Genomic DNA, 22930 nt, shown 5'->3' with positions numbered 1-22930 from the left:
ATGTTGTTGTTGTTGTTGTTATAGTATATACGCAAGTGTGATCGAACCCATTTATCCAAATTTTTTATTTATAACTTTCAATATTTTTTTTGTCAAACACAATGTGAGCAAAACAAAATGCATATAACAAAAAAAAAAAACTTTAAGAAAACACAAAATTAAGGTGAACATAAACAACATGACAGACTAATTAAACAATTAGTTGTGACTAGTGGGATTGCCTAGAAAAATGCAAGAAAACAAAAAAGAAACAAAATAAAAAACACATAAAAATAAATCAAAAATCAATAAAATACGATTTAGAACATATATATTCAATAACATAACAAGAAATTTGTTAATTTATATTAATAATTATAATCTATAGCTAAGTCTTCCATATTTCTTTATCTTTCTGTGCTTATTAGCTCGTGTGTTTCAATATAGAAAAATCATTTGAATCGATGGAAAATTGTAAAAATCAAACATAGAAGGATTATTTAATTTTTTTGGAAAGCAACCAATTATAATTTATTGATAGTTTGAGTTGACAAATAGAAACTTGTTAAAGCAACACATTAAATCTGAAGAATATGTCCATTTTAAATATTGCTCTTAAAAGACAAAATATAAACCCTTAAAAAACTTGAAGAACATTTTTCACGAGCTCTAAAAAACGTTTAGTGAAAGAATAAAGTGATTGAACCCCCCATTTAAGGATAAGTTTGATATGTATCATTGCAATACACGGCGTATGGGCAATATTCGTAAAAAAATGTTATAAAATATACATACATAGATAAAGAATTTACATAGAAACATGATTTTTAATATATATGTATATGAATGGATAGGGTAAATGTATTGTTTATTTGCATGTATAGAGTGAGTGTATGATTGACTGTGATAAGTGTTGAATGTGTTTGTTTGTGATATGATATTTGAACGCCTTTGAATGAGAGAGATGAATCTAAATAGATGATGATCTTTGGTATCTTGGATGGATCTTATATTTTAAAGGGGGCGTAACACAATTTAGATATTAGATGGTATGCTTATGATATGGATTTATCATTAATCATCTAGAAAATTAGAAAAAAGTCGAAAGAAGATATTATAGATTAGAAGAGCATAGAGTTGACAGTTGAGATAGAGAGTTAGAAAAATAGCAGGGACAGAGTGATATAATGCTCTCTGGCATGACTTAGATTTACATTGAATAAACGCAGAGATTTTTACACATATATATATATTGGTTAAAGTTAAATACATAAAGAATTTGTATATAGATTGATGGAAAATAAAATGTTATGTTTTTTCGAAATAAAGTAAAAAATTAACATTAAACATAAACTCAACTTTCAAGGCATTGCATCAACAGTTTGAATAATCGTTTAAAAAACTTTGAATATCAATTGGAACTGAACACAAGAACTTATTTAACTAAATTTAAAGACCTAAATGTATTGATGGACAAATTCTACGTACCGGCTACAATTTTGCTGACTTGCATGACTTGTTGGGCAAGAATTTGATTAAGTTGCAGAAGATGTTCACGTTGTTTCTTTTCTGCATTTAATTTGCTGGGTGGCAGATGTTCATTCTCCTAAGAAAACAGCAAATTGAATCATCAAATGCATATATAGCTCTCTATAAACTTACATTGCTGCTGATGGGTGCCTCGGAGAGCATTTTCTTAATCGATTCAACCTTCTCCTGACGCCGTTTCTTCTCTTCTGGCGATAGTTCTGGCGTCTGTGAAAGATTTTGTTTAAATAACGATCATTTTATTTTCATCTGCCATTAGACTTACTGTTTCTGGTATGTAACGCTCGGGTATAACAATTTTATTTGGAGCCAAGAGTAAATTATCAATGGTATTTTCAGATATCTTTTCACCCTGACCCAGAGCCGAACGCACCACATCGGGAGCATTCATACGGGGACGCAATGCCACCTCCATGTCCAGATCATCGCGAGCCCTCCAATTGGTATTCTGCGTAGAGTTTGAAATTATTATTTGATTTGATTATTGATAGTTATATTTACACTTACATTGCGATTCATATCATTCTCGGCCTGCACCTTTTCCATGGCCTTCTGATTGACATTGTTGGGTGCCGTGTAATGGCGACGTTTCTCCCGCGGAACTGCCCTTCGATGCTTGTGCTGGGGTGGCACTTTCTCCACAATCTTTTCAGTATCTTCGGATGCCGAACCAGCAGACATTTCGTTTATAATCTGCCGTGCAGCCACACTCTGGAACACAGGCTCCGGACTAATGTCAGTCAAACTCTTGTTAAGGCTCTGCAGAGATTCGGTCTTGGTGCGTAAAGCCACTCGGGCACTATCCCTGGAAGGATTGGCTTGCTGTTGCAGTTGCTTGGCAAAATAGGCATTCGCCAGGGGATTAAGATGTTCCCGTTGCTGTTGCTGCTGCTGCTGATGCGGATGTTGATGATGTCCATTGCTTTGGGGGGCCGGCGGTGGCGGTGGTTGATGCTCATAGTTACTGTTCCTGTCATAGTCGTAGCTGCCATTGTATGAACTGTGGCCATTCTGTTTAATTGAACCATTCATATGCCGGCTATGCCTGGGCTTAGGTGGTTCGCTGTAATTACGTGGCAAGGACTTGGAACGACTATGATGTCCATTAGTCATTTGTTCCTGCAAACTCTGGGCATACAGTTGTTGTTGTTGCTGTTGCTGCTGCTGAGCATATTGCTCTTCCTCTAGCACCTGATCCAAATTCTGTGTGGAACTGCTTAGACCACGTTCACTGCGATCCCGATGACGTCGCTCCGATTCTCGCTTAACAATGCGCACCGTTTTAATTTCCTGTTTCTCCAAGTTACTCAGATTGGCAAACGGATTGCTATCCAAGAAACCATCACTGTCCACACCGCTCATTTCCAGGGCATCGCTACTGCCACCATTATAACGATTATAGTCACTCAACTTGGCCGAGCTGTTCGTGTCCACATATAATGGCGTCGATAGATTCAAAGTCGAATCATTCAAATGCTGGCGACTGCCACTGTGCTGCATATTCAAATCCAAATCGGTCTCTGTCCAGCTGGTGGAATTGCTTCGCTTCTTCAGACTGCCGTTCGAGGTGGCAGCAGTCATTTCCTTATTGCCAATCTCTTGATACAAACGTGTCGAATTCTCGGTCAACTGACGGACAGCGGAGCTCAGTTCATGTCTTTGGCGTTGCATATCGCCAACCAGGGATTGCACTCGTTCCAATTCCGATTGAAGGACAGCAGCCGTCTGATTGCCATTAAGATGCGCAGCATCGTTATTCAATCCATTGCCTGTGGCTCGACTTGACTGCACTTTCTGGCGCAGCAACAACAACTCCTGCTCCAGGCGACTATTACCAGCGACCGTTTGCTCTAGTTTCTGTAATGGACAGGAGATTAAGTATGTGTGTTCGAAGGAGCTTATCACCAAATCGTTGGCACATGCAGACGGCGTTTTAGTAAAAGTCTTTTGCATCTGAAGTTCAATCACATTTGAATTGAATAATCTTAGAGCAGAGAATTCCATTCAAATCGTATTTTATCTTGTATTCGAATTAGTCACAAAAGCAACATGCATAGCACAAGCATTTAAATAGATAGTTACACAAATTTATGTTTATTTGTATTATGCAAAAAACTTTTACTAGGCACCTTAGCTACCTTTGAGTTCTCGGCCAACAATTGATGGACGCGAGACAATTCACGTTCCAGTATGTGTTGTTGCTTCTTGGCCGCCTCCATGGCCATGGGCGTGGCATTGTTGTCATGTATGCGTGCACGTAGACCACCAAGAGCACGTTCAAGATCCTCTTTTTCACGTTGCAAGCTCTGCAAGGTGCCAGATTCCTCCTGCAACAATTGATCCAGCTGATAAAGCTCTTGAACCTTGGCCTAAAAAGAGTTAAATTTGAAATTCAATTCATTTTATTATTGAATTTAATTACATACCTGAAGCTCTGATTGATTTGGACTGAGACGTTCCCATTGTTTTTGCTCTTCCTGCATCATTTGACGCTCTTGCATACGCTGATTGAACTCTAGGCGATCTAAAGTAGCTGGCTGAGCTCTACCATTGGCATCATTGCGATATAGAGAGCCCAATTTTACCATATTATCGACAAGATTTACCAAGGGTTTGCTCTTCTCATACTGACGCTCTAGATCAAGCAAATGTTGCTTTAAATAATCCAAACGCTGTATACTTTCCGCACGAGTTAGACCCTCGGCACTGCGTAGGCGATTCTATAGCAAACAATTGAAATAAACGTTAAGTAAGCTCGAAAAAATGGCACAGATTGATTGAAAGGGCTTAAAACTAAAATTAGTCACAGAACCAACACCATAATTATTCGGATTAGCCAACAACCGAGAGACAAAAAACTTGTTTTAACCACCTGAACATCATGAATATCACTGCAACACTGCTCAATGGCCCTGGCTGTTTGACTGCTCTGGCGACGTAATTGTATTAGCAGAAGTACCAACTCCTCGTGGGTGCGACTCAATAAGTCACCAGCCGATACATCCAAGTTCTAAAGTATGATGTGGGATAGTAGGTGGGTTTAAATATGATGCACTTAATTTGCCTACTTCTCTGCCCCACTGAACTGCAAATTTATTGTTGACCCCACTTTCCCCCATTTGGCTTTTGGAAGTTTGGAACTTACCCTTATCTGAGAGCTAGTTTCACGTTCAAGCATATCGATTTCAGCACGACTTCCGGCACGACGAATGACAAATTGTTGCTGCTGCTGCTGTTGCGGTGTAGATGTGGCACCAATGGTGCCAGTTCCCCTGCCACCGCCTGGACCATATTGGCCACGATCTGTTAGAATTGTGGCCTTGGCATATTTTGTCTCCACCGAACTGCCATAATATGGAGCAAATGCCGACTCTTGTTGTGCATCCGAGGGATCCGGTATGACAGTGAGATTGCCCTTGGGCAAATTGTTCACATTTTGCACAGAAATCGAAGCTGAAATTTTCAAAGGCAGTTTTTAATTAACAAATTGTTAAACAAAAAAAAACGGGGAAAAACAAAAAAAATGGTTTCGAAATTGATTAAATGCGTGCGCGAAATATTGAAAAGAGAAGCCAATTAGTTCACAAAATAGTTTATATTTTTGTTGTTGTTCTGATGTTTATATTTTTCTGCGTTAAAACAAAAAAAAAATAAAGGAATACTAGAGAAATTGTGCTCTACAAGAGATAAAAAATAGTCCTTGCTAGGCAGCTGCTGTTGGGAATTAAGCCCAAATAAGTATACTATAAAAATTTTACTATACAGAGCATGTACGTGTTGAATGAATCGATGTATGTATGTATATATATGTGTGGGTGTGTCAATGTATGTTTATGTAGATGAAGAAGAGTGTGCAAATGTATGCGTGTGTGTGTGTGTGTGTGTGTGACAGAGATGGTGTGAGTTTTAATGGATATTTACAAGCGCATTAATTACTTAATGAGATGCATGATTGATAAAAAAATGTTTTAAAAATTTGCTTACCATTTGATTAATTAAACAAAACAATACAACAATAATGAGAATAACAACAACAACAATGACAATAACAAATATAACAATTAACAACAAACAAATTGAAGGCTCGTTCAGAAAATTCAACACAAAAAAAAACCACTACGCAAAACAAAACAAGGTCGAGAAGGCCAAAACACATACAAACCAAACACACTCACACACACACACACACTGAGAGAACTAGAAACAGAAAATGTTATACAAAGCCCTTCTCCATTCTCAAATTTTTTTCATGTTTATGTTTTGTGCTCATGTGTGTGTGTGTGTAGGTTCGTTTGGGTGTGAGTGTGAGTGAGTGTGTGTGCATCTCAGTTGTTGTTTGTCCGGGACTTTTGTATTTTCGCAACAGCCACAATGGGATTACCATTGACATCATCATTACTATTTTGATTATTTAATTGCTGAATGATGGAACGCACATTGCTCGTCAAGGGCAACACTGGACCACTTGAACCACTGGGAGTAGTCGCCGATGTGGATGCTTCTACAGTGGGATTTGACTTCATTAGGCCACTTGACATGGCATCCCATTGTCGTATGGTCTCACGATCGAATTCATTCGATTTGTGTGACAAATTCGATGCAGTCTCTTCGCGCAACACCTCATAGACATCGGAATCGATTTGTTGTTCATTGTGATCAATTGTTAGATTCGAACTATTGGCAAGTAATTGTACATAAACATCATGCTCATTGCTAATGGCCATGGCCGATGGATCTAATTGCGCCTGTGGACGCTGTGGCTTGAGGCTGTCATTAACATAGGTCACCTCACGACTGAGTTTGATTTTCGGTGTACTGGTGATTGGTTGGTGTACTGGGGCCGGGGCTGTGATACGATCGAGATCATCGAGGGAGCGAGCATGACGCTGTGAGACACGACGTAAACTCTCGCGCCATAGTGTGTCCTCCTCCCAGAGCAGTTCGCCACCTAGAACTGAAATTTGACTGGTATTAATGCTTGTGGCACTCGGTCTAGCCTCTCTTGTCACCTCTCTCTTATCACTTTCAGTCCCAACACCACCAACAACAACATCGTTATCATCATCATCATCATGAACATTATCATCTTCACCAACATCTCTATCATTACGATGATGTTCATCCAAACGACTACCACCAATCAGTTTACGGGCGAGATTTGTGTTTTTAGTAGTAGTAGTTGTGAGAAATGAATGTGCTTGGTTTAGTGAATGCCCATTTCCGTTGCCACTGCCGTTGCCACTGCCGCTGCCGCTTCCGTTTCCGTTGCTGCTCTCTGGCAACTCTGGCAATACGGCATCGACAATCTGCATATTGTTCAATTTATGTTGCACTTGACCCGCTTTTAAATTTTTATTGCTACTATAGCTAAGTTTTTCAATGTTGGCCTTGACCGTATACAGATTCTTGCTATCAATGGCCTGATCCTTGTCCACCAATGCATCCATATTGAACTGATGCTCCAGCCGTTCGATGGGATTGTGTATGTGGGCAATATTAAGGCCCAGAGCATGAATATCCCTCTGGTTATTGAGTGGCGGAAGTGCTGGCAATTCAGAATAATAATACGGGGCAGACTGCGTGGATATATTACTATTGTTTCGACTATGCGATGGTGTGAGATAAGCGGCGGATGCTGCTGCTGCTTGCGCTGCAGCTGTAGCCGATTTCTCACCCAATTGCTGAATGGAATCAGTGGACGACAGAAAGTGTATATTCCCATAGAAATGCTGTTCTCCATCGCCGCCATCATCATTGCGAAATGTTTTCGGTGGCTTTATCAAATTTGTTAGTATATCCGCACCAGCTGCGGCATTGGAATCGTTCAGAAGATGGCTAGTCGGTGTCACCTGTCCACCTGAATGCTGATAGGGCAACAGATCACTGCCCTGTAAATGACTCAGATATGTGTCCAATTCCTGACTGCTTAGAGTCTCTTCGAATTGCTCACTCAACGATTCAATTTCACTAATCGATTCCTGGGAGAGAGGACGTCTAGAACGTTGGCGTTCCAGCTCCGAATCGGAACGCTGACGAAATTCCACAGATTCGCTCTCACTGCTATCGCCGACGACATAGCGCAAAGGCAACGAATTATTGCTGGGACAACGCGCCGGTGATGGACGCAACTGTCCACGCCTCTGATAGATATCCAAATCCGATGACGTACGCGATGAACTATTATCCGTCTGGCAGCCACTGTAATTCGAGTCGGAAAGGGTGCGTGCGTGATGTTGTTGTAGCATATGTGTGGGTGTGGTCATTGTCGAACTTATCCCCGATGGTCTAGACTGGGCTGGGCCACGAGCCTTGGCAAAATGATCCGGCAGGGACAGACGGCTGCTTTGCAATTGGGTAGAGCTGGCATCGTGTTTGGCATGCAAATTTAAGGATGTGTTGCTCGCATGCATCTTGGGCAGCTGTTCGTAGGACAAATTAACCTTGCTATCACGTCGCTTCACTGTATCATAATGCTCTGACGAGAATATCTCCTCGGTGGTCTTTAGCTCCTCCATGGGTGGCGGTGAATCGGGAATCGGTGGCGGTGGCAAAATCTCACTATCCGAACTCTCAGCATAATTATTCAATGGGGTCGATGCTCCCAGGTAATAAGAAGCTGGTCTGAAAGTGTCTGATAAACTGAAACGTGAACGAGATCTTAATTTCTTGGCCTCCAATTGCTGTTTACTGCTTTCATCGTCAGCATCATCGGAACTATCGCTGGCCAAGGCGAAGGCACTTTTGGCTGGCTTAAGTATATCAGGCATATCCTTTCCCTGCCTCTTCTTGGACTTTTTCTTTAGAGTCTCACCACCAGGATGATTGGGTTTCTTGCCCTTTTTCAGGGTTGATCTACCCGAGGAACAGTGGGCTTCTTCGGCTGTTGTTGTTGTTGCCTTCACGCCAGACAATTCCATATAGACGGGTTCCATTTTGGTAGTCATCAGTTTCATGCTATTAGCCACTGTGGCAATGCACATGATCTCATAATTACTTTTATTATCCTCATCCATAATACCCTTGGTCATTTCTACATAATGATTTTCCTCTTCCACCTGCTGCTCATTGTTATAACTCTCATGGGTGGCAACTAAACTTAAAGTTCCCGATTGACCTAATTCCACTTTTTTGGGTGTCATGGGCAGATAATGACTCTCATCGAATTGCTGATCGGTGGGTGTAATGGGTTCGTTTACATAGATTTGATGCAATTCCTTGTCACTTGGAAAATTGGCATTTCCCTTGCTATTAGATTCAATCTCTTCATCGTCATCATCATCATCAGCCTGAGCTAAAGCTTCATCGATATCATCATCTGTGTATTCTTCGCAAGCTGTGCTTTCATCATCATCATCATCATCTTCATTATCATTATCCCCGTCATTATCAGCATTCACTTCATTCGGTTCTTGCATTGGCCCTTCTGCATTTTGCTCTGTAACTTCTCCTAGACCAGGTTTGGTTTCAGCCGTTGGCGTTAAATCCTCTTCCGCATGTTGGTCCTTCTCCTTTTCCATCTCTTTCAACGTCTCCTTTTGTTGCTGCTCTTTGAAAAGCTTTAGCTGCATCAGCATGGGCGTCTCATCGGCATCATTAATCGCAGCGCTATCCTGTTTCTCCTCCGCCTTTGTTTGCCCCTGTGACTGCTGCATCGCAGTTGCTTTGCCAAATTCCATGTTCTCATAGTTACCCGTACTACTGGAGCTTCTGCTGACCAGCTTATTGTTGTATACGGGCACATAATTGGCATTCTGTGGAGATTTGGGTGCTGTTTTCTTTGGCAAAATGGGAACATTCTCTCCCTCCTCCTGCTGCTGCTGCTGCTCCTGCTCCTGCAATTTGTCTTCATCTTTACATTTCTCATCCGCCTGTCCACCAACTAATGGCAATTGCAGTTTCAGTTTAGGTTTCTCATGAGCCTGTTTCGGTTGCACCTGAATGATAGGCACTCTGTGACCCTCATGCACTTTCAATATGGGTTTCAATGGAGGTCTCTCTTTAAATTTTGTGGGTGAACTTAAATTTAAATTTGTATTATTGCTATTGTTGCTTGCTAATATTTTTGTTGTTGCTATTGTTGTTGCTGTTGCAATTGTTGTTGCAGTGCTCTGTGTACTAGTACTAGTAGGAGTAGTAGTTGTTGTGGTTGTTGTTGTTGTTGCTGTTGCATTTCTTGTTGACCTTCCTGCCGTCGCACTATACAAGTTATCATCCACAGGCCCAGCTGCGTTTTTGTGTGATTTGTATTTTTGCAATTTTCGATTTACAACATTTACATTATATATAAACAAACAAAACAAAAAAAAAACCGTGTAAACAATATTTATATATTTTAAATATGAAAAAGAAGAAATATAAAAAAACATATTTTTGATTTGTTTATTTTGTGTGTATTAAACAAAACAAAAGAAAACAAATTCAATTAAAAATAGGTCTCTGAACCCATCTTAAAAATTGAAATTGAGTTGGTTTTTAATTGTTTTATTGATACGTTTTGATTTAATTTTTTTTTATTTTTGTTGGGTTTTAGTGCAAAGTTTACAGCGGCTTTTAGTAGAAGAAATACCAAACACCCAGAGAGAATTGATGATTTGAAATTTACAATAAGTTGGAAAAAGTAATAATTTCTTTTTTTTTTAACCATTTTGCAAAAACTAAACCCATGAAAAAGATAGATAGAGTGTAGAATAAGTTGGAAACTATTTGTTTAAATAATAAGCAAATAAAATATGTATATATAAAAACGATTTCTGGGGCCTGCAATACATACATATATACAGAGTTAGCCTACTTGTTTGCGGCCTTCCATGGCCTCTTTTCAATAAAAAGTAATTCGTTATCCTTTAGAATTGAAAACTGTTTTTTTTTTGTACGCGTGTGGCGGCAGGAAGGTTTTTGTTTTCTTTTTTTTATCTATTTTAATTTCTGTGTTGATTTGATTTTAGTTTAAATATATTAAATAGCAAACATCAAGTGTTTAACTAACAAACTACAAACAAAGGGAATCTTTGTTGGTTTTAGTATATTTATAATATGTAAATAATTAATCAAATTCTGTTAATACATAAGCCAAGGGAATATGTTAGGTTTAGTAGAGAGTGAGTGGGGATATTAAACTACTTTTAAGATGGATTTAAGTTGCGTTTAATGAAAAACTAAAACGACAATCAACAGCAGCTGCCGCAGCTCTAACTAAAAGTATGTATATTCTACGGGCGCAAAAAGTTTCCAGGGAAACGCAAAAATAAAAAAAAAGGAGGAAAGGAGGGGAAAAAAAACAACTACAAAGTGATACGATACGAGACACGAGAGAAAGAGAGGCAGGCAGCTGAAGGCCTTTTTGCCTAGGGGCAACTAGTGCAGCATGCAACTGAAAGTAAAGCCAAAGAGCAAATAAAAGTAAAAGTACAAAGAGCGTACACAGAGCAAAAGAAAAAAACCTAGGAAAAAAGAAAATGAAATGCGGCACAGCAGCACACACACAGACACACACACACACAGAGTTAGGAAAAAGCTACACACAACACAGAGATACAGATACGTTTAAAGGAGGCAGTTACTATGACAGAGTAAGAAGGATACAAGATAGAATGAAAGTGAGCTCAATGACAGCGACAACGAGATATTAAAGATAGTTCAAGCAAAGCATAATAAGGAGGGAATTACATGGAGTAGAGTATTAGTGCGACTTACCCTCATCATCCGAGGAGTAGTTATTATATGCAACTCCACCGGGTCCAACATTCGCCTGGCTATCCGATCGAGATCTCTGTATGCCGCTGGCTGCCCCAGCGGCTGAGCCGTTTCCATTGCCGACCAAACCAGTTTTACCCGCTTGGGGGCCATAACGCGCCCCACTGGCCACAGCTGTGGATGCTAGGAGTATGTTGGGATTACTGCCCAGCTTGGACATGGCCGACATATTGCTGCCGCCTTGTTGGATGCCCTTGCGAGTCAATGGACTCTGCAACATGCGCTGCTTCCATTCGAGTAAACGCTTCATGGACTCCTCCCGTTTGCGTTCACCATCCTGGGCATGTTGTGGCGATGCCGATGCCGAGACTGGAGCTCCTGATGTAGGCGAGGTTGTGGCCGAATTGGAGGCCGAATAGTCATCATCTAGGCCGCCATTGCGTTTCGGCAAGCGGGCACTGGCCGATCGCAAAAACTGCTCATTCTTACTGATAATCTCCTGAGTGGACATCGAGGGCGGGAAAATGGAGCCCGGATGCACATTTAGGGGTGGCAAATCCTCTACCTCATGCGGCATATGTCCGTGCGTGGAGGCCGAACGACCAGCAGCGATTCCCTGACTAGCCGAACGACTCATACGCGGCATGCTGCTGGCCGCACTGCCCTGAGCCTGTGCCTCGGCCAGTAGCTCCTGCCGTTTGTAGGCCCTCTCATAGGGATTTTCATAGCCAATGGTGTGAACACCGCTGGCAATATCCCCGCCGGCTGTGCGGTAATTGCCCGCCTGCTGCGGCTGAGCTCCACTCTGCAGATAGAGTGCACTCTTGCGCATCTTGTCCGCATAGCTGGCCTCCGAATAGTAAAAGCTATCCGGCGTCCGATTGATATCCAAACTGGACTTTGGTCGCGGAGCACGTCCATTCTCATGTTTATTATTGTGAGCCGCTGCAGCAGCAGCCGCAGCTGCTGCGGCCTCGGCCCGAGCCTCATACTCCAGAAAGTCGGCAGAGTGCGGACGCACAATGGCCGCCGCTGTACGAGCACGCAAATCCAAATTATTGATTAGTTGATCGGCAGCCGAGGTCTGTAAATAAAGAGGGAGAGAAAAGAAGGGTTAGTCAGCAATTTGGAAGGCAGTTAAAACTCATGTTGTTGGCGTGCATTTTAAACTGGGGGAAATTGGCTGGCTTGGCCCATAACTTGTTCGACACTTGGCAGGACCCGCCGCAGCTGGCTAGGCACCGCCTCACGTAGCCAAGGCACATAAATCATGCACGCGACTCATTTCCTGCTCTGACCCACTAAAGCAGCTGCTCCTTTGCCAGAGGTGGCCCCAAAAAGGTTGAGCAGACCCATAAAGTTGCATTTTGCAAGCGAGTGCAGCACAAAAGCCTGCAATTTAGTCAACCCACTGACACACTAAAGTCCAATTAAAGTCCGCCAACTAAGCGACGTTTGCATTACGGGGGAGCAGTTGATGGTTCCCATTTGAAAAATGAAAGTTCAAGTTACTGAATAATGATATAGAGAGGGTACATGCTGATCAGTAGATAATGGAATTAACCAATTGGTCTGAAGAGAACTAAAATTTGATTTATGCTAAAGTAATTTCAACTGAATGTAGAGGAAACCATCTTTGATCAATGCTGAATACAAGTTTAATTCGTGGGGGGGTAAGAAATAGGTCAACGTGGGTGGTGGCAATCGGTGGAATCTTATGCAATCCTTATCACAGTTGCTCTTTCGAGCAACATTTAACTTTTTGCTTTTTATTAGCTGCACTCAATTTGCTGCAATCAGAAGGCATCAAGTGCCTTGCAGATGATTTGTTGGGCTGACCTTCGCTCTGCCATTTGATGATGGCCACGACGAGGATGATGATGATGATGCCGAGAGGGAAAAAAAAGATAGGGTAGACAGTGGGTGGCATGGTGTCATAAAGTAGCAATGCCAAGTGGCAGGTCATCATCAGTGAGCGCTTTCGTGCTTGTGTATGTCTGCCATGTTGATTGCCTTGGAGAATTGCATTCACTGTTTGTGCTATTTCTCTCTCTTTTTTGTATGCCCCATCCCATCCCATCCCATTCCCATTGCCACCCAATTTCAGTCGCAGACTTACCTCCAAGTGATTGGGCGTATAGCGCTGAGGCATGGCCGGCAAATGTTTACTGCCATCATAGCTGGGCGGACTGAGTGGCCGACGATAGCTGGCCGCCTCTTGGAGCAATGCCTCTTGTGCGGACATTGGTATGGCACCGCCAGCTGCCGCCAATTGAGACATATTGTAGATATCCTCGTAGTCGGCAGCAGCTGCAGCAGCGGCGGCAAACATCCTCTGCTGTTTCGATCGCCCATAGGCATCGGGAGTGCGTCGCTCGGCCTGCAATAGCTGTTGGGGAGTGGGATAGCCACCACTGGAATTGCCCCGCTGCATCATCTTGGCCATATATAGATCCCTTTCGCCATAGATTTCCTCGACAGCTCGTTGTTGCTGCAGCCGTGCTATTTGCTCCTCCATATCGATCTGTTGCTGTTGGAATTGCGCCTCCAAATGGTCGAGATTGTATTGCTGTTGTGCCTGTTGTAGTTGTAGGGCGGAGGTTATCTGACCTGTTCTTGTGTCGTAGATGGCATGATGTTGTTGTGGTTGCTGTTGAGATCGTTGCTGTTGCTGGTAGATTGACTGTGCCGGCGACATAATATGCCGACTAGAGTGTTGTTGTTGCTGTTGTTCGTTATGTTCGGGTGATGGGGAAGAGTAACCACCATCATTAATGCGTCGCGGCTTGGGTGGAGCATTTGCATATAGTGGTTGAGCACCATTGCCGTTGCCGGTGGTGTTGCCACCTGCATTATCCGAAGAGGGCGTTGGCTGTCCCTTGCTAGGCTGCGATTGCAATGTGTGTATGCCCGAGTCCGAATTCTCTCCACTATGATTTAGAGATGAACTCACACTTGGCTCTGATTCACCACTGCTAGGAGCCTGCATCAGACTGGCCGCCGCCAGAGCTCTAACCCACTGCATCATGGCCTCCGCATTGTCTGCTGCCAGCCAATAGGTTCTCATATTCTGATGTTCGCACTTGAAGGCGAACTTGCGATAGATTTTATCCTCAGGCAAACAGGCGGACACCCGATACGATGGCAAAAGCACCGAACCCAACAATTTCTCCTCCTCGGGACCCTTGTAATAGTACAAACAGTATTCGGCCAGGACAAACCAACGTTTGCGCCACACCTTTAGGCCATCGGATCCCTGCTTGTGCAGCCAACCGGACAGGGTAACAGGCGAAGTTGGTGGCCGTTTGGTTATGGGCGATTTCAGAGCCTGTATGGATCCGGCGCTCTTCTTGCGATCGAGTGGCGCATGACTGGGACTCTTGGTGGAATTGGATGTCGAAGAGGATTCCTCCGAGCTGGGTGTAGCCTTGGGCTTAACCGCCGATATTTGAGTTTGGCAGGCTTGATTAACCACATGACCAGGATGATTCTGTTGAATGTAGACGGGTCCGTGTTCGCTTCCAGGCGTTTGTTGGTCTGCCTTGTGACGATGCTGCAACTGTTGCTGCTGCTGCTGTTGTTGTTGCAATTGTTGTTGATGTTGCAGTTGTTGTTGTTGTTGTTGCTGCTGCAATTGCAGTTGCTGTGCATATAACTCTTGATAATGCTTAGGCATCTGCTGTTGCAATTTCAATGGGCCCTGGGCTGGTTGATATTGATTTTGTATATTGAGAGAGGAAGGTGGAGCTCTCTGTTGCTGTTGTTGATGTTGATGTTGCTGCTGCTGCTGTTGCTGTTGCTGCTGCTGCTGGAGGGTAATGTTGGACACCATGCTTGATGATTGGCTCATCTGATAATGATTTGTTGGCGGATTCATTGCCTGACGCATGGCAAATGTCCTTTGCTGCTGCTGAGCCGCCTCACTTTGTGTGGCAATTTGTGCCTGAATTTTAGCATGTTGCAACTGCTGATACTGTGCCTGCAACGCCGATATCGGATGATGTCCGGCTGTGGCATTGCTGGCCTGCAGACGTCCAGCTGCCGCCAGATAAGTTCGCTCTGTTGGCGACTGATAGATTTGATCGCCAGCTCCGCCACTGCTCGAATATGATTGATGATATGGTGAACTGTGCGAGCTGCTCGAATTGCCGCCGCCATGGCCACCATGCTTCAGTAAACCATGATGCTTGCCCTGCGGTTGCATATCAATCGGCGAGAGGGGACCACCACTTGAACTAGTCGCTGTTGGGGATTGCTGATACAGTCCCTGCTGATAGGCTGCGGCCACTGCCGACGATTGTGTGCGATAGTCAATGAGATTAGTTTGATAGGCCAGCGGCAGCTTTTTCTGTTGCTGGGCCAAAGCAGCTGCCTCTTGCAACTGTTGCAGCTTTTTGGGGTCCATAGTGCCAGCTGTGAAAAGTGGTGGAGCTTCCAGCCTGAAAAGTACACGAAAAGAAAAGAAAATCAATGAGTACATTGCAGTCGTAGATTCAATTAGCTTAATTCAATTGCGTGAGACTAAGCCCCTTTACGCTAGGCCTTTCAATTTCACGAGCCTCTGGGTGCCCAGAACGGAAGGGCCACGTTGTCAACTACCGCCGGTCGATGGATGGATGGATAGATGCACTGGCTCATGGCTTAATTGACCATAATTGATTAACTGCCTGCGCTGTGGCCTACAGACTTACTATACTACATCGTATGTGCATACAAACACACATCGACCGACCTCGCATTGCAATTTTTTTGATCACAGACATTCTGTCCCCGATTTTCAGTAGATACTCACCAGTCCCATAGCTGATAAATGCAGCCAAACATTTTTCCACCTTTTTCCACGAACTTCCACTAATTAATTAATAATTTAATTGGGCTTATTTCAGCCTTAATTCAATTGCACTAACTTTTTTTTTTAATTATTATTATTATGATTTGCTGATTGTGTTTGCTTGTTGTAATGGATTTTCATTTGATTATTTGTTTGGGTGCAAAAACTCAATTACATTTTTCACTTTTCACTCTTCGCTTTATCCAATTGAAATGTGGCTAGAGAGTCTTTTTGTTTTCGGTTTGCTTTTAGCCTGATATGTGAGTTTGTGTGCCTCCCCTCGTTCACTCTCTCTCACTCTCACTCTCTCTATGGGGTGAAAAAATGCGGCCGCCTAGATTGCAATGAAATTGTGTGTGAATGGGTCTATTTTTATTGAAGAGGACCGCAGATTTATTCGTCGGCAATTGCCAAAAACAAGAAGCGCAAACGGCGATGGTCAAAGAGAAAAGAATTATAGAAAAAAGTTCTGATTTCATTATCAAAATAAAGGTATATAAGTTTTTATGAGAAGTTTAAAAACCTTAAGGAAAAATATCTATTAATACGTGTCTTTCTGATATTCAAAATTGACTTAGAAAATGTTTCAATTTCGACAAGCAATGATTCTAATAATTGGTAACAAGAATATAAAAGAGTATATCCGATTCGGCGAGTTTGATGTTAGATTCTCGTCCTTTGATTTTTCCTATTTGTCTGCCCAAGGGAAATTTTTCAATTTAAATCAATATTGAAAGGGCTTTTTAATTAAGTTGAATTTTTCAGAAATATATACATATATTCTGTTTTGTTTAAAAGAATACAAAACAAATGTGCAACTTTTTTCAATTTTATTGATTGAAACATCCGTGGATTACACAATCAAATTTTAAATTGAAGAACAAACATAATTTATCTACCACGTTGACTTAAAGAAATCAATCAGAAAGCTTTTTTATTTATAAATCTCTGATAAAGATTAAACCGATAATCAAAGAATAATAAAATTCCCATAAAATAAACAAATTGTAAGCCATAATAGTCAGTTTCATTACAATCGAAATTCCATTGAATTGAATAATTGCTATAGACAGATATCCCATCAGCCCAAAACCGAGACACTGACCACACACACAAACAGACAGATGCAGGTGAAAATATATATATACATTTGCTTTAGCATTAACAATTTGTATGTTGATTTAAATGAAAATGTCATAGCCGATAAGCAAGTTATCGATTGCGGAATATTTAAATGCAATTGAAACTGAATGCCAGTTTTTGGTTATGCATTTAATTCTATTGAAATGAAAAGTCATCTAGTGGTTGTGCATAATTTATGTACATACATATGTACATATCCATATATATTAAATGTATATGGATAAACAAATGATGTGGTGAGGGCAATTAGCTTAGTAGTTTGTACTTTTTTTGATTATTTCTTTACATGAATTATGGATTATATTGATTTAAGCTTCAGGTTTGAGCTCAGCAAAAATATGTTGCATATTCTCAGGCGTAGGGATAAGTAACAGGAAATGGCATGAAATATGTCAGAATAAATGGCAGATATATATATATATATATATATATATATATATATATATATATATATATATATGGGTAAGTATATATACAGAATCTGGCACTCCTTTTCTAACTAAAGGCAACAATAAAACTTTGCTGTTTCGACGACGTTCGAGCATTAAAAGCAAAGTCCTGTTGAAAATGTTGCGCAATAAATAAACAATTGATCCGGGCATTAACATCCATGTCTACGTATGTGTATGTGTGTGTCGTTTGTGTGAGCTTGTGTATGAGCTATACTGGCTAAGCTGAGTGCCAAAATGTACCATTTGTTGTTGATGTCGCTTAAGGGCCAACTTGGCCTGACCTAGCCTATTCTATTCTGGCCTTTCCTGGCCATTTCACGCTACAATCAACTCTGGCCAAACAATTTTATAATTGCCTTCAAGCCGAGCCACAATTTGTATGGCTTTCAATTAACGCCGACGATAGCAAAGTAGCAACAGCAGCAAACGGCCGAAGCAATAACCAAAAGCACAATCGTTGAAAGTAAAAGACATGGCCGAAAGCAAAACGCACAATAAAATATTGGCAACTGAACAACAATATAAAATCAATACCGATTAAACAAGCTACAAGCCATGCCAAGTCTGCAGCCAGGACTCGTCTTCGAAGCTGGGTGTCTGTTGCTGTGTCTTATAGCCACGGTTTTTATTTATTTAAGCGGCAAATGAATGCGAACCATGCTTGGAGGCGTGGGTGTGGTTCAAAAAAAACGGCATGGGTAAATGGGTAAATGAGGTGGTTCAGCTGTGCAGCTCCTTTGCATAGTTGTATCGTTATGGTTTTTCATGCAATATTTACATACATTCCCATATCCGTTTTTCTTTCTTTGCCCCCATACACAGAGAGTCTCATGCCAATACGAGAATGAGAAATTGCCGCGAAAATAATTCATGTACACAATAACGAGTCCGACGAGCGAGAAGCAGCAGCAAGCGAGTGCCAAAAAAATAAATATATGCATATAAATGGCCACACACACACATACACACATCTACACATATCCTACCTATCAACTACAACAACTATAACGAAATATGATCTTTGGCACATGGCCAATAGGCTCAACAAATTCTGTTGACGGCTGTTGGCCCACAATATTTATGCTTATTTATACAACAAATTACAAATACGAACTATTTAGGAAGCATCATTCTCTCAATTTGTGGGCCATGTAAGTTTATATTTGCATTAGACTTGTATAAGTTGGCTATAAGCTTAGTTATGCAATTGACCAAATGTAGTAGTTGTTTACACTTTTCATCTGTCCTTTCATAGATTCAGATAACCAATGAGTAGGCAGTAAAATATATATCCCGATTTATTTACATAAATGCGCTATTTTTTGTTCTGTTTCCTTGATAAAAGTGACTCATTTTCATAATTTGCCTCCAACTCAGATAAAATTTTAAAACTGTCCTATTTCAAATTTGTTCAATAATAAACCTTATGAGCAGTTTAGATTTTTATGGTCTCATATTAAAAGTAATAGAAGTACCTAAATAAGTGATAAATATCACTTCATCTCAAAACATAAAAGAAATCTTTTCATCACAAAATGTGAGTTTATCTTTATCCAAATATCCTCTAAATAATGAGCTTAAAGACAACTTGATCACAACAAAAAAAGGATATATAAAGACTAATTGAAGTAGGATTCTACAGAAATTATTCACTTAAGCCGTGCAATGAAACTCTTTACCCTCTGACATGAAAACTATAAACCAATTTGACAATGAATTTGCTTATAAACTGATTAGGTCATTCGCTTTATGCTGCCTAAAAAAAAAAGAGTATAAATGATGCATAATGTCTGGGTTAAAGAATTTTTGCCCTCTGGTGCTCATTTGCATTTCGAATATCGGACACGGAAAACTCAGCGAAAAATTGGGCTAAACGAAATTGACTCAATTTCAATATTTGAATGACGTTTATATTGACAGCGATGCTATGCAGAAAAGTTTAGCAGAGTAGAACAGTTTTGTAGCATATGATTGGCATTTGAATTATTGAGCGGCCACATGAACCCAGGACACGCACATCAAAAATTGAATTGTCAGTTGAAATGTTCGTAATTCTATTATATTATATGTATATGTGTGTGTGAGCGCATTATAACATAACGAGGGTTAATTTGTGGTCGAGTTTCCCATATAATTCCATTCAAAATTAGCATGTCAAAGTCAGGAATAAGCCATTTTTGATTTGGGTACAGGATAAAAACGCCTACAGAGCCTACAGAGCGTCACTTGAGCCCAGTTGATTAGGCACTCTTTTGACTATTTTTAGCGCTCTCTTTTATCGTGCTATAATTGCTGCCAGCGACATATGCAACAGAACTTACACATTGACACACACACACACACACCTGACCCCACATTTAAACCACCGACTGTCCGCAATGACGTCATTACCATTGGCAGCAAGTGGCCACTACAAGCCAAGAGATGGCTATGGCGGCGTCGTCGTCGACGACTACGACAGCCACTCAACGAGTCGTTTCACTTTGAATTGCTTGTAGTCAGCCAAGAGATGGAAAATGCCAGGGTGAAGGGAAATAGGGAGTGGTTACCTATAACCACAGAGAGAAAGCAATGGGGGGGGAAGAGTGACAACCAACTGGCCAACTTAATTAGTATTGAAGCCCAGCCTGGCCCCGCAATCGAGTCCTCCTTACGTTTATATACGTTAAGTGCAATTATAAATACTTATCAAGAAGACTTCAAGTAGAAACGGAAGCTTTACGGGCCAAAGAAGTGGAACAATAAATACAAGAAAAATACAAAAGTAGCTGGAGCAAAAATCAATAAACAACTTTCAGGCTTTTCCTCAAAAACTGTGACAAAAGTTTGTAACGAAAGAAAGTGGCTTGAAAATACGCACAACCACATACCCACGGACATATACACAAGCACATTTATAAGTATACATATATATATATACATAATACAGTGGCGTATCAGGGTGAAGTATATAGAATAAGGAAAGGAGCAATTCTTAAACTTTAATTGAACTTTAGCCTTACTAAGAAACACAAGATTTTGTTATCCTGGCTTACTATATCATGAATCCCAGTTAACGATCCGAGGTCAATTATCATCTCAACTCAATTTTCTTTTTTCAATTTTACCGCCGCCTTTCGCCGAAAATCTATTTCTAGATCCGCCACTGTACAAAAATAGAGACAGACTTGAGCTTGTGCCCTGGCTGACAGATAAGACCTTTTACTTTTTCTGTTCATTCTCATTTCTTGAAAGCCTTTGGGGTATTTGGCACATCATGACCTTGCCAGCCGCTTTGATGACTTGTCAATGGGAGCGTGTGTGTGTGTATGGGTATGAGCTAGTGATTTGGCCGCTGGCCATAGCATACTTATTGGGGCAAAAGTGTTGCATAATATTTGCAAACACAAAAAAAATGGACAGCAATTTTCAACAAATGACTTTCGCATTGCTAACAAAACAAACACTTATCACATTATTCAAGTTAAGAATACAAAAATATTTACTTATTGCACACATGGACAACAATAAAAATGTGCAATTTGCATTTCACAAACAATTGAAATCAATTAAAATTTAATTTAACTTAATGAAATATGATGTGCATGCCATAATGTGTGTAATGACATGAGTCATCAATTTATATTTATATTTAAATGTATAAAAATCAATAAACTATGCCCATAGAATTTTGGCAAATGAAGCAAATTTTTTAAAGGAATTCCATTGCGTATTGCAATAGCTGTGAAAGAATTGCGGAAATGCCTTTCTTATACATTTTCTATTTAAATTGTATCAGTTAAAAGTATTGTCTTTATGTCAAATAAAGCAAAGATATTGAACTCGATGGTAAGTTATATATTAAGTTCAGTACTTAGAATTCCTTTTAGGACCCTTAAGGTAGACAAGTCCCTTTTGCTAAACTTTGTAATTGGCCAAGTTGAACATAATTCATCAAAACCGCTTGCTAAAAGCAAAGGAATTTTAATGCGACGCAATTTAGAAAGTGAATGCTTGAAAAAATGTCATGTTTTAATAACATTTGTGGTTCGCATCACTTTGGCCATTCAAACTTGCACACTTGATTGTTCAGACCAAACAACAGGGGTAACAATACGTTGAAGTGACCCAGACCAGACCAGACCAGAGTAGACCAGACATGACCAGAGACTAGAGAGACTAGTGTAGACCCAACTAGACCCATCTGACCCCACAAACCACACATTCTCTCTCTACTTCAAATTCTTTCATTCACATTCTAAACAAGAAGCAAACATGGATGGGCTTCCAACAACAAAGCATAAATATTCATTGCAATTGAGGGTCTCTCCCTCGGAAAAGGGACGAGACAACTGTTATGCTGTGTGTGTGGGTGTGTGTGTGTGTGTGTGCATGTATGTGTGTGTCAACTTCCGCCCAGAATGACACTTGATGATGAAGATTTTGTTGCTTTCACTTTTGTCGTTGTTCTCGTCGTCAACTTGATTGGCACAGGCAGCATCAGCATCAGTAGGATCCGCATCCCATGTATATATGTATGTGGAGGATGCAGTCGAATACCATTTTTTTTTCCATTTTTTTCTTACCATACTTGCTAACATTGACTAACATGGCACGTGCTTGAAAGGCAGGCAACCAGACAGTCATGATGTTAGTAGGCATTGAAAGCCAAGGTGCCAATGCAGCTGGCAGTCAAAAAAAAGATGAAAAAGGACGAACTGACTAAGTGACTGAATGGCTGGCTGACTGACTGACTGACTGGCTGGCTGGCTGTTTGACTATTAAGCATCTGCTTAGGTGATTATCATAGACACACACAGACACAAATTGAGTAAACAGGATGATGGCAAAGTTCAGCATCTAAGAAGCCGACTGAGTGAGCCGTTGCTGTTGCCGTGGCCGTTGTTGTAGGTGTTGTTGTTGTTGTTGTTGTTGTTGTTGTTGTTAGCAGAAAGATGTCATTATGGTGATGCCAAGATGGCGTTGCCTTGAAACAGGATTTGCTGCCTAGGCATTTGCTAATGCGCGCATTCATTTTCTGCTCTGCAAAAGTTAAAAATTCAAATCAAGGCAAGGACATGGCACCACACACAAACTCACACACACATACAACATTCAATGCACATACACACACACACACACTGCACACATTCATAGAGGCATAGAAGTGCCAAGAGTTTATCACACAAACATGAGCTATGGCAATGGCGGCTGTCATTCATGTTGCATACTAATTTAAATACTTTACACGCACGCCCCCAAACCTGGATGCGGGAGAAACGTAAAGGGAAGACTGGCATAACGA

The 22930-nt window shown here is 41.0% G+C and overlaps 1 protein-coding gene across 6 annotated transcripts in view; it reads right to left on the bottom strand.

The window, feature by feature from the left end:
- LOC6650016 overlaps positions 1–22930 on the bottom strand; it is a 52143-nt gene that overhangs the window by 2400 nt on the left and 26813 nt on the right. The window contains exons 1-12 of one of the 6 annotated variants that reach the window (XM_047011293.1): positions 16013–16070; positions 13340–15659; positions 11221–12304; positions 5897–9751; positions 4673–4986; positions 3954–4247; positions 3666–3896; positions 2035–3384; positions 1793–1975; positions 1642–1734; positions 1468–1585; positions 122–221 (exon numbers count right to left, since the gene is read on the bottom strand). In XM_047011293.1, coding sequence (XP_046867249.1) covers positions 199–221; positions 1468–1585; positions 1642–1734; positions 1793–1975; positions 2035–3384; positions 3666–3896; positions 3954–4247; positions 4673–4986; positions 5897–9751; positions 11221–12304; positions 13340–15659; positions 16013–16044 — 9897 coding nt within the window. In that variant the 5' untranslated portion in view covers positions 16045–16070 and the 3' untranslated portion in view covers positions 122–198. Of the gene's footprint in view, positions 1–121; positions 222–1467; positions 1586–1641; positions 1735–1792; positions 1976–2034; positions 3385–3665; positions 3897–3953; positions 4248–4399; positions 4538–4672; positions 4987–5637; positions 9752–11220; positions 12305–13339; positions 15660–16012; positions 16071–22930 lie in introns of those variants that run through there. The other 5 variants (XM_023180527.2, XM_023180525.2, XM_023180529.2 and 2 more) reach the window with 5 other exon arrangements.

Source organism: Drosophila willistoni, chromosome 3R, assembly GCF_018902025.1.
Source record: "Drosophila willistoni isolate 14030-0811.24 chromosome 3R, UCI_dwil_1.1, whole genome shotgun sequence".
Lineage (NCBI taxonomy): Eukaryota > Metazoa > Arthropoda > Insecta > Diptera > Drosophilidae > Drosophila > Drosophila willistoni.
Note: the sequence above shows the minus strand (reverse complement) of the source record. Positions and strands in the feature narration are given on the sequence as shown.